This window comes from Durio zibethinus, chromosome 22, assembly GCF_047325235.1.
Source record: "Durio zibethinus cultivar Kanyao isolate XHJ-2024 chromosome 22, ASM4732523v1, whole genome shotgun sequence".
Taxonomy (NCBI): domain Eukaryota; kingdom Viridiplantae; phylum Streptophyta; class Magnoliopsida; order Malvales; family Malvaceae; genus Durio; species Durio zibethinus.
This window is the reverse complement of record NC_143183.1, coordinates 22,881,967-22,900,520: the sequence shown is the minus strand read 5'-3', so window position 1 is coordinate 22,900,520 and position 18,554 is coordinate 22,881,967. Positions and strand designations below refer to the sequence as shown.

The 18,554-nt window shown below is 30.3% G+C and overlaps 2 protein-coding genes across 2 annotated transcripts; both read left to right on the top strand.

The window, feature by feature from the left end:
- Nucleotides 1-258: 258 nt before the first annotated feature.
- Nucleotides 259-1,002, top strand: LOC149512725 (uncharacterized). The gene has a single exon (XM_089751837.1). The coding sequence runs from the start codon at nucleotides 680-682 to the stop codon at nucleotides 926-928; it is 249 nt and encodes an 82-aa protein (XP_089607963.1). The 5' UTR covers nucleotides 259-679; the 3' UTR covers nucleotides 929-1,002.
- Nucleotides 1,003-14,426: 13,424 nt separating this feature from the next.
- LOC111307550 (uncharacterized) lies at nucleotides 14,427-15,361 on the top strand. The gene is made up of 2 exons (XM_089751955.1): nucleotides 14,427-14,840; nucleotides 14,988-15,361. The coding sequence occupies exons 1-2, from the start codon at nucleotides 14,750-14,752 to the stop codon at nucleotides 15,107-15,109; spliced, it is 213 nt and encodes a 70-aa protein (XP_089608081.1). The 5' UTR covers nucleotides 14,427-14,749; the 3' UTR covers nucleotides 15,110-15,361.
- Nucleotides 15,362-18,554: the final 3,193 nt, after the last annotated feature.

The following is an 18,554-nucleotide window of genomic DNA, read 5'->3' as shown; positions in this document are numbered from 1 at the left end:
AATTAATCTGGTAATCCAAAGAGGTTGCTTAATTAACTAGGTTTCATGTGCTTCCTTCCTTCGTATTTCCTATGATCTGAGTTAAATAATTCCATATGAACCACTTCCACCACGTAACAAAAAAGAATACAAACGAGTAGGAGAAAAGAAAAAGGAAAGAATACCGATAAGAGAAGAGAAAGAAAGAAACGATAAAGTAGTGATGGAAGCAAGTTTGGTAGCCGTAGGGAATAGTTTAGAGAAACAGATGGGGGGGATCTTTGTAATTAAATTAAACTGTGAATGAAAGGAGAGAAATAGCAGTAACTAATAAAAGCTAGAAGATACTATACCAACCAAAGAAACAAAGAGAAAGACAACTGTTTGGGTCAATACAAAAGCAGAGGACAATAACATATATGCTTTGCCTTTGTTCCAGTTTTACAGCCATGAAACGCATTTTTAATTAGTATGTCAAATCAGTGGATCTCGACCATCCAATTAAATTATACACTCAACAACTTCGTGAGAGCCCCCGTCAAATGCTTAGCGCAAGTGGTTCCTCATTATAAATGCAAGCGAATCTCTCATTCTCATGCCATAGCCTAACCAAAGAGAAGTGAAGCTGTGCACAATCCACTTTATCGATCGCCTTAACAAATAATAACAGAACTTAGTCGGTATCCGGGAGAAGAGAGTGATGGGTTCAGGTTACACCAAGCAGAGGAAATCTTCTTCCTTCTCTATATTCAACATATTCACATCCTGTTGTTCAAATGGAGGCGACGACATGAGCGAGGAGGGCATTTACGTAAGAAGGACTTGGCATAGCGAAGAAGATGGAAGACGTTGGACTGCAGAACCGGGTATCGACCGCAAAGCCTCAGCTTTCATTGACAGATTCAGAACTCGAGTTTCCGACCCTGAGCGCCAAACTCTTGCTGTTTAGTTGCTAGATCAGTCCTGAGCGCCAAACTCTGCACTGAAGTGAATCGGATAATTTTATTTTTTATTAACGGTGTAAATTAGATGGTATTATTTCTATGTAATGAATAAAATTTTTAGAATTATAAATTTTTATATATTTATTTTAAAAATTAATATTTATTTATTAATAAAATAATATTATTTTATTTTCTAATAATATATGAAATTTATGTACTATGCATCAAATATCATCTCTTTATTTTATTAGTATTATTCTTTTTTTTTTTTTTTGTACTTCTTACTTTTATTTACCTTTAGTTATTATAGTGAAAGAAAAAGGGGCTGCAATACGTTAAAAACTACGCATTCTAGTGAGTTTTCACTTCAACTTTGTCTAATTACACTCTCTAATCTTTAATTTCGACTTTCAAGGATAAGTGGATTTTTGTTTTAAAAAACAATAAAACTCCAAGCTTTCTCATGTTTGCAATTGGCATTCATCCTTCCTTTATATCTTTACGAGTAAAAGCTCGAAAAAGTGTTTACTAAATTTTTTAAAAAATATTTTTATTTTAGGTGCCTATAAAAAATTTTTACAAGCGTCAAAAAAAATTCCATTTAAAATTTAAAATTTTTTAGTTTTTAAAAATATCCATGAGCACGTTATTTCAAAGAACAAATCTGCCACTGCATGTTCGGTAAAGAATGAGATTGAGGGGTTAAACTTCAGGAATGATATGAAAATTTTATGTTACAAAAAGACTTACATTATTTTAACTTTTTTTTTCTTATTTGAAGGAACCAAATTCAAACTTATTAGGAAAAAAACTTAATTAAATTTATTATGGATAGGGAGGTGAATGTAGGTACACACAATCACATATACCAACTTGAGATTCTAACAAAGAAACTTGGTATATATCAAGCACTGAAATTACAATCTTAAAACTGAACCATTTCCTAATGGATAGGAAAAAAAATAGTCTTACGCTAATTTCTTTTATGAAAATTGATTTTTAGAAACTATTTTTAAAAGGTAAAGATATTTTATTGCTTAAATGAATTAATGAAAATATTTTATATTATTTGGTTATTATTAAAATTAAAAAATATATATTTTTATTAATATAATAATATTTTTGATCAAATTAACTTAAATTTGAACATAAAAAATTATGTTCAATGTTTAACTTAAATAGAACTATATTTATGAGCTTGGTAAATAATTCAATTGTTTACAGTTCTTTTTAAAAAATTATATTTTTCTTTTAAAAGTAAAAAATAATTTTTTTAAAAAATCACATTTTCATTAATTAATAAGTTATTTTCATAAATCAATCAATTTTTTTTCAAAACAAATACAAAAATTTCAAACTTATTTTTTTAAAATTAATTTCTATAAAGCAAATTGAAGCCTTAAACGACAAAAATTATTTAAAAATAATCAAATGTGCAAATTAATTCTTATATTTTGAAAATGAAAATATATGGTACATAAATTAAGAAATTGTTGAACGATTGTAGATACGATGATTTACTCTGTTAGTAAAAAGTAATGATGTGACTTCGTCCAATAGAAACTTGCTAGTAGATGTATCAATCGAATTAGACTAGGCTCGCTTATCAATTTTAAGGATTTGTTCAAGACTCGACTTAATTAGTTCAATTAAATCTGTTTGAGCTCGTTTCATTTAAATTTACTATTAAAATATTAAAATATTATATTAATGGTTTAATACTTAAAAATATATTTTAAAATTATAATTAAATAAAAATAATTATGTACTATTAAAATATTTTAATAACTGGCAGCCAGCATTACCTCGAAATACTCTGACACATCCTTGTAATAAAAAATCCTCTCAACAATGTTCAACTAATCATTAAACTCCTCCGGTTTAATTCTTCCTAGAAATAATTGAACATCTACCTTAATGTCATAATTTCACTAGAAATCACAGTTTCGACGAGCATGACGATAGGGGTAATTCTTCATCACTCGATGCACCGCTTCTAGCACGATAGAAAGGATTAATTCATCCTCTTCATTTGTTGATTCTTCATCTTCAGAGGCACAATGTGGTTGATTGCGCTCTAGAGCTCCAAACGTTGATAAAGCTGCTGCACTTTGTTTCTTAATTCCTCCATCTCGATGTCTCATTGATCTCTCACCATAGCTAAGGTTTACCAAACAACCTTTATACGACGAGGAGCCATTGAACCAAAGCTTTAATACCAGATTTGAAACTATTGGCCAACTTCCAAAGTTACATCTTTTCTAGGATCGGGTGGAATTCTGGAAATATTATTTTGTCTTAGACAGGTGTGGCTAGCATGTGCTCCCTCGGTGCGCATAGCATCAGATTCACTCGAACTCTTCTACTTCCTTCTCTAAGCCTGCACCCACCATTCCCTTTCCCCTTCTCTAGAAAGGAAACAAAAGTCTCACCATCCATGACAAGGATCAGCTTACTTCTCGAGCGATAGTTTCACGATCTCGACCGCCAACTTGTTGGGAGTAGGGGCCTCCATCCAAGCTTGCCTAACCTGGTAAAGGGGCTTAGAGATGGAGGGTTTTCTGGGGGGAGATACAGTTTCTAGGTTGGATTTTTTAGATCAAATAAGAGTGCTTAGGTAGATAGTATCCGTAGTTTAGAATGTGGTGCATCCCGCATTAAATAGAAGTTTTAATTATTGATAAGTAAAATTAATTTGTGTATTAATTTTATTTATATTTGAAATAATTATGTTTGAACATAAATAATTATCTTATGATAAATGATTATAATTATTTAAATATATTATTCATAAAAACCATTATTATATAGAAGGTCATAACTATTTGAATAGAAGTTTATGTCTATTCATTTATTATAAATAGATCTTTTAGTATAATCATTTTCACTTTTTTAATTTGAGAGTGTGAAGCTTTGTTGTATTCTAAAAGTATAATTGTCTTTAAAAAAGTGTATTTCACGATTCAAAGCCAAAATTCTTTTATATTATTTCTATTTTTTTATTTATATTTTTTTAACAATATAAAGGTAATTATGATAAATTTATATTTCATATAAGAAAGATATAAAGAAAAGAAATTTGCATGATTTGGAGATCAATACTAGAGAAGGTTCAAGGTGTCAACAGATTAATGTTTTCTTGAACCAAAATGTTAATTTTTATAAAGATCTTCATTATGTATTTTATTTTTTGCATAATTATTGATAAGAAGATTGACTGGAAGAGATAAACACGTTAGCAATTAATTTCATTAGTGTGTAAAGTCAAAACACAATGGTTATCAAGTAATGAATTAAGTTGGGTTCTACTGGAATGGTCAATTGTTTAATTGTCATATCTTGGTTATTTATATATAATAGGCAAATTGTCCCATTGTTTCTATAAAAACAATCAAAAATAAAAATTAGATATAAATAGAGAATATATGCAAAAAATAAGATTTAGCTGCTAGTCTTATTTTTAAATCATGGCATCAAAATTGAGATAATAAGTTGATTTTAGCTATTTGTATGATTTTATCTTTGTTAGTCATTTATAAATCAAAGGTTGATTTTTTTAATTTATTATTGGTTCAAAATTTGACTAGTGTTCAATTTTCATGAAAATCAATTAAAATTAAATTAATGTATGTGAGTAATTATTGTTAAGATATGGTATTTCATAGATTAATTGTTGGATAATAAATCAAATAATTGTTATTATCAGAAACATGGACAATGTAACATGTATTTTGCCTACTGGGTATATAATACTAGAAGTGATTTTACAAAATAAAATTTTATTATGAATAATCACAAAGTGAAAATCATAAATAGCTGTTAAAGAGTTAATCAATGGTTATACAAAAGTATTGTTGTTTTTTGCATATGGGATATTGATTAAAAGGAAAAGCATGTCATAAACATTGAGACAATGGCTAGTTGTTATAAGTTTGAGGGAAACTCATCCAATGTGTTGTTAGTCATGTTTATGAATTTAAAAAGTTTTATGTTAGAATGCCATGGAGAAAATGACACGCTTTGCCATTAAAATAAATAAAAAGAAGTTTATTTTAATGCAAACAAATATAGCTTAAATCACCTAAATGATTTTTGGATGAAATAAACACTAAACATAAGATAAGTTTCTTATTACTCTCTTTCTAATTTTTATATTCTACTAAAAGAATAGATGATTAATAATTCATTGCAAACATTAAGTCTCATTGAATTTTGCTTTCTTTATTAACTATTCTTTTGATCTTTTAATTTTGAATTAAATTTTTAATTTATGATTCATAATTTTACAATATGTTATATGTGGATTTTCTTGATCATGGCATTAAATGGTTATGAACATAAAATGGACATGGAGTACTTGTTAGCTTTGATTATGAATCTTTTATAGTCTTCTTATATTTTGGTAAGACCATGGTTATCAAATCAAAATAATAAAATTCTTGATAATTATTTTAAGGCATAAAAGAAATTGTGAATCTATAAATATTTTTGAAAAAAAAAGCAAGTATATATGTTCTTATTATAAAATCATATTTTATGATCCATATTTCATGATTGCACTTTATTGACAAGAGAAAAATGCATAATTCATATTATTTGATTTATATAATATTGTTTCAATAAGAAATAAACATATCAACTAAGATAACTTCAATTTAATTGGAAAAGTTATATAATTCTTTGTAACTAGTTAAAATGCTTTCTATTTGTTGGATAAAACTAGTAAATATATAAAAGTCAAAACCTTTGGTAAAAAGGGAAAATTTTTAATGTGGATAGCCTATATTATTGACATGTAGATAATCTTGAAAATCACCATGTGTTCCGTATTAAATTTATTTTTTATTATTATTTATCTTAAATTACTCTAAATTAAATTCATATTAAAAGTAATGAAACTTTAGTCACCATCATTACAAAATAATTTTGTGTTCATTTTTCTCAATTATAATATTCAACTCTTAAATTACATTTGTGTAAAAAATTATTCACTTTCCAATTTTTTAATCTATGGCTTATTTATTTGTTGGACTTTTTAACCTATGTATATACATTTAATATGTTTATATATTGATTTTAAAATGATTAAAAGATGATCAAATCAATTAAAATTAATTTTAAAATACATCAAATAAAATTAATTTCATTATCATTATTACACTAATTTCAAAATCCTTTTTTTTTTTCATTTCTCTCAAACAAGTTAAATACATAATATGTTTGATTAGTTTAATTGTCAAACATAAATTACACTTAATTTAAAATACTATTACTAATTTTAATTTGGTTCTTAAATTCATTTTAGTTAATTAGACATTCAAAAGTTACAAATCATTTCATAATTATTTTCAAGACCCATCCTATAAATAAGGGTGTTTTGGGATGCTTAAGAAATAAATTGCATCCTTAAAATATTTTTTCTTATTGTCATGATATTCTTTTGCTATGCAGTAGACCTAGTTTAGTTTTTCTTTCTTTTTCTTTGTGATGTTATATATAGATGGATTAAACACACAAACTCCTTTATGTTTGGTTTTGTATTATTTTGAGTACTGCTTTATTTTTTCTTTTCTTTTCTGTTAAGATCTTTTAGATTAATTCTTCATTATAGTTGTATAATGATTTTTTTTTTGAAAAAAAAAATCATTTTGAAAAGAAATTTTAAAATTAAGCAAAATTTCTTAAAAAATTAATGTTTTTGATTTCTTTGTAAGTTTTGGCTATGGTTATTAGTTCTATTATAATTTAAATTATTCATATATTTTTATATATTCTTAAACCTTTTTTTTAGTTTTTGTTATGATATCGATTTGTATACCAAATTCTCATTATACTTTATCATGAAATAAAAGAGTAAGCTAAGTGATAAATTATTATAAAAAAAAAAGTCATCACTTATCACCTATCCTATTATATGTATCAAGTATGCATTTTATTTTTTATATTTTGTATGAAGTGAATTTATATATTTATCTATTTCAGAGGTCAATTGGTGTTGATTTTTATGTGTATTATTATTATTATTATTATTATTATTATTATTATTATTATTATTATTATTATTATTATTATTATTATTATCTTTCCTTTTTTTCTTAATTTGTAATTGAATTAGGGAAATTAAATCTGTAGAAATAAGGAGATATCAATTTTGTATAAAACTAGGAATAAATCAAACAACTTGCCAAACCTACACCTAATTTATGTTGAATAGAATCTAATCCCAAGATTTAAGTCTGGATAGGTCCTGTTCGGGTAGAATCCAATCCCAAGATTTAAGTCTGAATTGGTTCTATTCAAGCCCTAAATTTCTACTAAGGTTGGTTATAATTTGGGCACAGGATCAGAAAGAAAGAAGAGTGAATTTTTTGGGAAGGAAATTTTTCTAGATTTAGGGTTTTTGAGGAGTCAATTTTTAGGGAGAAATTTCTTAAGGTTTGAATTTCTGGATTTTGGTTTGAAGTTTTGGATTTGAGAGTTTGAATTTTTGAATTTAGGTGTGAATTTCTGGAAAACTTTTGGAAAATCTGGATTTAGGTTTAAATTTCTAAATAATTTTTGGAAAAATTTGGGTTTGGGTTGAATGTTTAAATTTTGCGGTTGAATTTTTTGATGGAGTTTGAACTTTTTTATCAGATTCCAGTAACTTTTTTCAGAAACCGACAAGTTGTCCAATTTTCGATGGCTTGTTCTTAGGTTTTATTAAAAAGAAGGCAGAGAAAATTTGGCTAGAGAAAAAAAAGACCAAAGGTTTCTGAAGAAAAACTGAGGGACTTGGCTTTTATATCTACACCAAACCACACCTTTCAGTAAGTCAGGATTCGTGTGTCAACCCATTGACCAACGCACAACTTGTGTGTTCGACCCGACCCGATCGTAGGTTTTTCTTTTTTATTTTCATTATTTGATTTGATTTTTTTTTATTTTTTAGCTTTTTATTTTATTTTATTAATTTTAAATTGAGTAATTTATTACTTTTAAAATATTTTTTAAAATTTCTCTTATTTTTGGAAAACAAAAAAAAAATAGTAATAAAAAATAAAAAACTCTCTTTTCAAATAAATTCATGAATCCTATCAAATTATTGAAAGATTTTTCATGAATTTAAATTTTATGGAATATACTAAATTATTGGAGATTTTATAAATCAATTTTCAAAAAAAATAATTTTTTAATAAAATTTTGTATTTTGTCCTACCAAACTATTAGACAATTGCATCTTAAGTTAAATTTTACCAAATTATTAGAGGATTTAATGAGTTTTTCTCAAAAAAAAAATTTTATAAATATTTTATAATAAAATCTCACCAAACTATTAGGAGATCTACATTAAAATAAACCCTACCAAACTATTAAAGGACTTTACCAATTATTTGCTTGAGTAAAATATATTAACAAATCTGATGATGAAGTCTCTTTAGAATATGATAGTAGTCTCCATGAATACTTCTAAAGTGAAAAAATTATCTTAAATTGCTACCAAATTATTTGAGTAATCTTGAGATCAATTTTCAATAATAAGTATCTTGGTAAATTATAAATATATTTAAAGCTTGGATAATTTGAAATCAAATTGATATTATCTTTTAGATGGGTGCTGTGAGGGTGCTATAACTTTTCTCACACGTAATCGTACTCCCAAATCTAAAATTTAGTTTTGTGGATCAGAATCTACTATTTAAAGATACCTAAGTCAATCTTGGGACTCCTCTTTAAATAGAATAGATTCGATCAGGTGGCTAATCACACCTAAACAAAAAATATTGGTGGTGACTCTTAAAAAACATATCTAACAGTAGGTCTATAGATCTATACGTTATAACAATATAATTTTTTTTTGTCATTTGATATTATGTTTATTGTTTTGATATTATCACTTTCATTATTTAACTTAAAGTAAAGCTAATTACTATTTTAGTAAATGAAAATTGATAGAAGTAGCTTTTTAATTTTAATTTTTTATACATATAATAAGATAAGTATTCTAAGATCTATGATAAATGATACTTATTTTCACCAAATAATTCAAAAATAGAATTTTTTATTCAACATTTTACTATGTTTTGCTTTTTACAAAATTTTTAGGGGTGTGAAATTTCTTTTTTAAGACATTTGGAATAAGTTGAATTTTTTATAATTTAAAAAAATATATAGTTTCATTTGGAATTAAGAAAAGTTAAATTCAAATGTGAACTTTTATTACCTTTAATAAATTGGAATATACAATCGATAAAGGAGAGTTAAGTGTCAATAATAAATTAGTAGGTTTATATATATATTGAGGCTAATAAGTTTAATTTTTATGAGAATACTAATAACATATTTTATTATTAAACAATAAGTTTTTATCAAAATTATAAAAATAACATTTTTTAAAAATAAAATAGGCTAGTATTTTTCTGATAAATAATATTCTAAATTTTCAATAATAGTATATATATTAAAAAATTATCTAATTTTGTGGTTGATCTATTTTTTTTACATGTGATTGTCTAATTTAGTATCTTATGTGTCTTTTGATTATTAGATGTCTAAATTGATTTACTTAATAACATTTAACTTTCAATGATATTATAAATTTTGATTTGAATTTGGTAAAAATTTCTAATTATAAGTCCAAAAGAATATATAAATGAAAATTCAATTACAAATTGAAATAAAAAAGAAATGCTACTCATATATTCAAATATTTGTATGCATAATCATTTCTCAATCAAATTTTTCATTGATTTTATTTTTATTGTCTTTTATTTTAAGGTGTTTATAAATTAAATAAGCATTATTACTAATTTGAATTTTTTTTGGTGTAATTACTTCTAATCTATTAATATTGTTAGTCAATTATTAATATTTAAATTTTCATTTTATTTTATTTAAAAATTATTAAAATTTAAACTTTTTATATCTTGTCACGGGCCAAGACTCAAGCTCTGACTCACACAACTCCAGGGACCCAGAAATGGATTCATCCGACATCCTAAATCAACCTTCAACTAGATCAGTGCACTGATAGTCAAGACTTCAGGGCCAACTACCCAAGCTTTGCTAAACAAGGCTACACATATACTGTTTTATGGAAAGCTAAAGAGAACAACAGAGATAGACAAGAGTAAACTTGTATTACTCAAGTTGTAGTATATGTACAATGAGGGTAAGGCACCTCCTTAGGGAAGGCAAAAACACCCGAAACCGTCGGGTTTCAACCCGACCCGACCCCTTAGGGTCGATTTTTTTTTTTGTGAAAATCGGGTATCAGGTCGGGTAGGGTAAAAAATTTTCGGGTTCGGGTCGGGTTTTAGGCAAACCTGACCCGATATATATAAAAAAATTATTTTTTTTAATTTTATATTTATATTTAAAATAATATTTTATTAATTTCGGGTCGAATCGGATTTGATTTTATATAATGTCGGGTCGGGTTCAAGTATTAAAAATAAAAAAAAATTCGGGTCGGGTACAGATTTGGGTATTATATATTTAAAATCGGGTCGGGTTCAAGGCGAGCAAAAACCCGTCCCATCCCGACCCGTTGCCATCACCACACCTCCTATTTATAGCTAAGGCTTCCTTGAATCAATGGCTGACATTATTCCTATCCTAGGGCTCACAAAAGTCTAATATATGTAAGAGAATACAATAGGATTACAATGAACAATTCTAATTTTACATGGACTTTATCAAAAAAGAGTTTGAACCAGGTTGGACTCTTTCTTCAGCAGTGCCCACACGGGGCCCCTCAATGGGCTCGTGCTTAGATCAGTTCTGCCCATGCTTGGGTTTACTCCTACATTAGTACTTAGGTTTGTCTAGAAGCTATCGAACCGAATCCTCTGGCCTAAACTCCCTAAGCTTGTTTCAGTGCCTATGCACCCATTGTGAGTCATGGTTTTGCCCTTATGACCTCCATTACACCTTTGAGGCTGGTCTCTCTTGCTTTCTAACTTGATCTTGGTTGCCTTAGAAAAGCTCTTTGTCTCGGAGAGAATCCCTGGGCCTAGTCCTTCCCGCGAACTATGACATTTTCCCTCATTTATTCTAGTAATGCCCTCATTGCTAAGGGGATGCTACTTCCAGACTGCACACCTTTATACAAGTTGGCTTCATCTTTTACCTTTTGAACTAGATTTCCCATGTGTCAATCTCATACTCTAACAAGTACTCTACTAGTTGTTCTCTCGAGTATCATCAGCCCTATGTTAAATTGGTCCCTTTCGCCTGCACGCCTGATGTTTCCTTCACTTCTTCTAAGTTACCCGTTGCACACTCTATATGGAAGTATCTAGCTGCACCTCGAGACTCATGCTGTGGCATTCCATTGCCATTTTGCCTTCATCTCGTGGAAAGATTTTACCTTATCGACAGAATCAAAAATCACTAAGCCACATCGCTTTAGGCTCCTCTTGGTGCTTATCACTACTACTACTCTTGTTTATAGACAACTCATTTGCCTAGTTAATGGTTGCAAGCCTTAGATGCCTTGGCCAGTCCTTGACTCTGTGTGAACCGTTACACAAAAAGCAACTTAAGGTCTTCTTCTCTTTGCCCCTACCGGCGGCACTGTTGGCCTTACGAAATCTGGGCTTTCTTGTAACCCCTTCTTCCCCTGAAAAAAAAAACACCGGTGTCTCCCCCATTCTAGCCTTTTCTTCTAGGCCTTGGAGACTTGGTGCACTCAACCTGAGTCTTCGATCTTGCAATAACACTGGCCCGACTTGATTCCTGCACGTCACTCTATTGCAGCATGGTCTTTACTCCTAGCTTCCAACCATTAAAAAAATGCTTAGGCACCACCACCTTGGGTCTTAAGCATACACCAGCAACTACGACAACTCGCAATGCAACGTAATCAACTTTGAGCCTTGCCAGCTCCTCTCGTAAGGTTGACATCATGGCCTTCAATGCCCCATTCAAGGATCTTTCCCTATCATAGAACCTATCCCTCAAATTTGAAACGGTCACCTCACACTTCTACAATCAAATGTCCAGGGACGTCACCATGTCTCTCAATTCAGCCTCCCTCGCCTTGCCTATAGGTGGGCACTCATCAAGGCCCTTGGTTTGGCCTTCTATTTGGTTTATCCTAACCATGCCACAGCCACAAACACACAATTAGCCACGAATGCACAAAGGCAAAAGAATTGCCTTAACCTTCTATGGCACCTTAGTGATCAGATCTTAGTCTCAGCAAGCCAGTGTGCATATTGCGCTTGATAGTCAAATACCAGTCTGCACACCTGCACAGCACACCCAACATTCCTACAACATTATAGTAGCAATCAGTTGAACACCTATTCTGCACCCTTGCACACCCGTACCTTATACACCAGGGGTGTATCACCAGCACACGAGCACAGAAACAACCTAAGATGCCCATACCACATAATCGAATGCTAGCACCAACACATTCGAAACCTCCCTTAGGCTAACTTTGGTTCTAGCAACACCCAGTACTGATCACCTTCTCCAGACCAGCTTTTGCGAACTCTGAACCAGCTCCAAACTTACTTTAATACCATTTATCACGGGCCAGACTCAAGTTCTGACTTGTACGGCTTCAGGACCCAGGATTAGACTCATCCCACATTCTAGATCAGCCTTCAACCAAATCAGTGCACTGACACTCAGGACTTCAGGACTAATAGCCCAAGCTGCTGCTAGATAAGGCTGCACATAAACTGTTTGATGGAAAGCTAAAGAAAGCAACAAAGATAGGCAAGAGTAAACGTAAGCCTTGTTGCCCATAATGAATCGGATTTGCCTTTTATAAGATAAAAAGAAAAAAAAAAAAAAAAGGTTATAGCCTTGTTGGAGTTAGTTTGGTGCATCAATACCACTTTGGATCGGATAAAGTTTATTGAAGTAGAAGAATTGGACCCACATTGATATGGGTGTCTTATTGAGTCGCATCTTTCCCACTGAAACATGTGGACATCACATGCCCATTGCCTTCCCCTCCCCTCCGCCATGGAAATGGAAGACCAGCAGTTCCTGCTACTCATATTCAATGCCCCTTCTCAGCAATGTAGATATTGGATGAGCAGGACCAGAACTGGAGGGATAGTGAATGCATATTGACATGCAGAAAAGTGTCAACACTCATCTCGAAAACTGGATCTAGGAGATATATAATTATTCTACTTTCCAAAGGATTAAGAGTAAGACCATTATATATAATTGTTTATTATTTAAAAGAAATGAAGAGTAAGGAGATAGTTGTAGCATTGAAGAAGTTGATGATCGAGCATTTGCGAAAAGGCATGCTCTTATTCATGCCATAGAAGCTTTAGAATGTTAAACCTATTTCTCTTTTGCTGAAACGGATAACCATAGGAACTCCAATCTAGATGAGTGAGACTGAGAGGACAATGCAACGTATCAGATTATAAAAAGTAGAAATAATTGAGGTAAACCGTAAATGCTATTTCTTGTTTGTATTCGTTGATCGGTTTATATACAGCTTATATACAATATGATAAGATATAGAACCTATTTAAATGTTTTGAATAATAACAAATAGTAGTTCATTGTTTGTGAATTTGATTTAATTTTATATTAAATTTGTCTAATTATATATATTTTTTGGTTGGTTTGATTGTTTGATTATTCGGTAATTTCTCATATATAAATATAATATTTTATTATAATTATAATTTACACTGATAATTAAAAAAACAAATAATGGATTAAATTAAAGTGAGACCAAGTCTAAACCAGTTATGTTTAAATTCAAAATATGAATTCCCTCTGACATCCTCCTGCAAAATGGTAGATTCATTGGTGACAACAATGTTTTGAATAAGAGAAACTGGAGTCGAGCTTTTGATAGGATTTGTCAAAGCATTAGAAAGTTGATCAACTGAAGAGATGAACTGGACTGTCATAAGACCTTAGGACATATTTTCTCTAACAAAAACAATAATCTAGGACTAAAATGCTTCATTCTTGTGTAGAAGATTGGATTTTTGCAAGTATAGTAGCACTTATGTTGTTACAAAATACCACTGGTTTAGAAGGAAGTGAAAAGTAAGTTTATGAGACAAAGATTGAATCCAAGTGATTTCAGAGACAGCAATTGCTATAGCCCTGTGTTAAGCTTATGTGGAAGATTTTGCAATTGTTTTCCCTTTTCTGGAGGACAAGGATAATGAAATCAAATTGGCTGAAGCAGAATTAATTGAGGAAAAAGCATTGTCTTGTTTATATATAGCTTATAAAATGAAAAGATATGTACAACCTATTGAAATGTTCCAAATAAAGATAAAATTATAAATACTAGATTAAGATGAACTAAATGTAAATCTATTATGTTTTAAATTCAAAATCTAAATTGACTCCAATACAATGCTCCGTCCAGTATTCGCTGTAGGGTTCGTGCAGCAGTCTCTATTCGTAACCATGTAATGTACCAAAAAGAAAAGAAGAGGCCTAATATTGAACTCATTGTCACATTAATGATTAAACAGGGCATGTAATTAAGGGAAGGGAAGCAAAGTGGGGTTGATCACTTGTAGACGTCACATTCAAAAAAGTAAAGGCATTCACGTGTAGAGTCGTCTTTGGGAGCGTGCACCAGATAATTTGGTGCAGTCGGCGAAGAACCTTTGAGATAAGAAAAACACAAAAAAACTAAAAATGAAGTGATGTTCCTCTTAAGCCTTAGCTCATCTCACGGATCTTGCCACTCTTTCTCTCTATCTTCTTCCTATATAATTGGCCTTTGACCAAGTTAAAAAGGGCCATAGAGAAAGGGAAATTCAGTCATTTCGCGGAGAGAGGCAGCGCAAAGCAAAATCCCGTTGGTAAAACCAGGAAATAGGAATTGATCTATGGCTTCTTGGAAGAAAACCATCACATCACCGTTCAAAAAAGCCTGCAATTTCTTCAATCAGCAACCAAGGGATAAGAAGTCCCAAAGAGGTATCTCTTGCCTATGCTGCGTATATTAACTTTAATCCTAGTTGTCCACCCCATCCATTCCCATATATTTTCATAACTTAAAGTCTTGATGATCCACATCAATCACAAGCTTACATGGGAATGCACTTTTTTCTTTTATGGCTGCAGACCATGAAGACCGTGTCAGGGATCTTCATGGGGAGGTGATGGCATGTGCCTATGAGGATGTTCAAGTCATGTGGTCGATTCTCGACAAGTCCAAGTCCAAAGCCTGCAACATCAATCCCTGATTTTTTTTCTCCCTTTTCTTTCTTTTAATTTCTATTATTTCTTACTTATTCCCACCCATAGTCTTCTGCATGTTTGACTTTTGTAGATACGATGTGCATGCCGGATCGGTCATCTCATCTTGTTCAAGTGATGGACAATATAAGTAGAAATCGATAACTAAATTGGGAATTAGGAGATTGGAAGGCCGATTTCGTAGGATCAGGATGCCCCTTCGACTTTAATGGAGGTGGCTGATGAAATTAGTAATTTTGAGTAGGGTTGGCATCGGGTCGGGTTCGGGGCGGGTTTTGCTTGCCCCGAACCCGACCATACATAATGCTTAAAAAACCCGAACCCGACCCTACCCGAAATTTTTTTTGTTTTTTCATACCCGAACCCGACCCCGACCCGACCCTATATAACCCGTACACGTACCCGACCCGAACCAAAATTAATAAAATATTATTTTTTTAAATATAAAATATTAATTTTTAAATATAAAATATTTAAAAATATCATTATATAAATATATATAATTAAAAAATTAAAAAATTAATTAAAAAAATTATTTATATATATATCGGGTCGGATAGGGTCGGGTTTGCCTAAAACCCGACCCCGACCCGACCCCGACTTTGTCTTCATCCTACCCGACCCGACCCCGACCCGACCCCCGATTTTCAAAAGAAAAAACCGACCCTAAAAAATCGGGTCGGACCGGAACCCGTCGGGTCCGGGTTTTTTTGCCTTCCCTGATTTTGAGTCAAGAATTGAGATGTTATATTATAGGAATCCCCGTGATTAAAAGAAATCCACGGCGAGATTTTTAATGAACTTTTTTTTATTTATTTGAATTGTCTCTATTTTAATATATATATTTTTTAATTTCCTTTTTCGCATGCTTTTTGGAAGTTGAAAATTCTCAACTACAGTTCAATAAATTTTTGGGTAAATTATATAAAATTACCTTATGATTTGAGGTGAATTTAAAGTGTTACTTGAGATTGAAAATGTGATATTTAATTATTTTGTGATTTATTTTATTATTTTTTTTGTCCAAAACCGTGACTTATTTTGTTATTTCTAAATGTTTTTTTTCTTTTTTTTCTTATTGTTCTCCAATAATCTTTTTTCTCTAACTTTCTCTCTCTAACATTCAAATTCTCTTACTTTTCTCTAACTTTCCTGCTAAAACTTAGAAAACTTAAGAACTAAGAACACCCGTCACCGTGTTCTTTAAAACTCCCAGAAGCTGGCAATGCTCCAATGGATTCTGAGTTCCTGGTTTTGAATTCGGCGTGAAAAAAGAGCATCAAACCCTTTGTTCTGTTTCCTCTATCGTTCCTATCCAATCCAATCACAATTTTTTTTATCCAAATTCCCTTATTTAATTCTTTCCCTCTATTGAATCAAATAAAAAACAAAAAACAAAAAATTATAGTGAATCATAAAAAAAAGAAAAAGAGTCGCACCTGTGTTTTTGGCAATCAAAATCAATCCCATCCTTCCTTTTTAACTTATTTTCATAATATTGTGACCTTAGCCTTTTCTTTGCTTCACTATAAAGCACAACTCCCATAATTGTAGCAGCAAATCCAGTCATCCCCATCATGGTCACCGGATTCCTAAAGATCATAATTGTGACACCCTAATCCCATATTGGGATAATATGAAATTTTACTACAATATATATGTAAAAATCTAAATTAAAACTTCTGAAACGTTTGAGATTTTTAGGTCAAAATAGATAATATCTCGCAGGTCAATTGTGAATTCCATAAATTGTGTCAGAACAGTTACTAGTCGGATGAAAGCTAAATGTTATACTATAGAAGCTACATCTAGAATCTTACAGAAGTTAAGTACTATACGGTGGAAGTCACCATTAGAATCCTAATATCTGGTATGATCGTGTGATCTATGTGTGCTTTGTGTTGCGCTTGCCCAATATTTGTTTTGATTTGATAGATTTGTATGCTTTGTGTTGGGCTTGATGAGAATGTCAAGCTTTAATGGGGTGCCTTTTGTGGGATAAAATTGTGAGACTTTCGGGTCAAAGCAGACAATATCTCACAAGATAGGTACCTATCTCCATAAATTGATCTCCATAAAATGTATATATGTTTTCTTTACTTTAACATATGTTTTGTCCTTCTATTTTTCTTTTTAACATATGAGTTGGGTCAACTAATTAAGGTATGAAATTGGGCTTGGTTATTAAATACTCCCTCATTTAAAATAATTTGGTCCTCCAAATTCAAAATCTAGATCTCAAAGTTTATTTGTCTTGCAATTTAATATCGTATGACATCTTTCTATTAAAATCCATGATATATCACCTTAACAGCTTCAATCAAGTCTTCTCCTTATTATTTCTCGCATAGCCAAATTGATATAAACTCCAATGTATAAAATATATCCATTATAGCTTAATAAACAAATATTCTAACAATCCAATCTCAATTCTTATTCCAACATCCAGTCACAAAACATAACTCTTTTGCAAATTTCAGATACTCGAAACATACATAATATTCAACTTAAATCATAGCTAGGTAAAATTACCGTAATGTAATTCTAACTTTTCTAATGATTCTTTACTAACAAAAACATGAAAATTATACTACAATTTCACAACTCTTGTAAAATCTCGAATTTTTAAATATCAAAATCTATAATCCATTTATTATTAACCCACAATCAGTCTCCAATTTAAAAGAATTCATTATTTGCTAAATTAACAATAATCCAAAATCCATATCTTAAATCGATTCATGCTTCCACTATGCACTCTCATATCATTCAAATATAACCCAAAAACATTAAATTGACTTTATAATATTTCTTGCACCAACAAAATCACTTGTTTATAACATCCCTTACAATGAAGTTTTAATTCACTCTTATAAACATGTTCATATATGTCCTTAAATCCTAATAACAATATCACCAAATAGCTGAGTCGAAGATATAATATATTAATTCTTTTTTTTTTATCATAAAAATTTTTTCTTAGCCATTATAAGACTGTGATAAATTTCAAACCAATAAAATTGATTATATTAAAAAATTCACCTTAAAAATCTAAATATAAAACTTTAAGCTCATGATACAACTCCTTGTTCATGTATCATTACTTTTCAAATTTCAATGATCAAATTCCATATAATCATTTCACTATTCAATAGGCTTATAACCATCTAATATCCTAAATTTTCCTTCAAGAAAGTATATTATTCATATTAGCTTCAAGTCAATGTCAAAAATCTATTTACGATAAAGAATCTTTTTACCAGAATTTTAATCCATATACTCTAAGAGTATAATTTATATCAAAAGTGCAACTATAAAACCAACTAAAATATATAGCGTTATATTGTAATTTTCTTAAATTCTTTAAATTATATCCATACTCAAAATTATTGAATAACAAAATCATCATTGAAGTTCACCTTATCATTATAA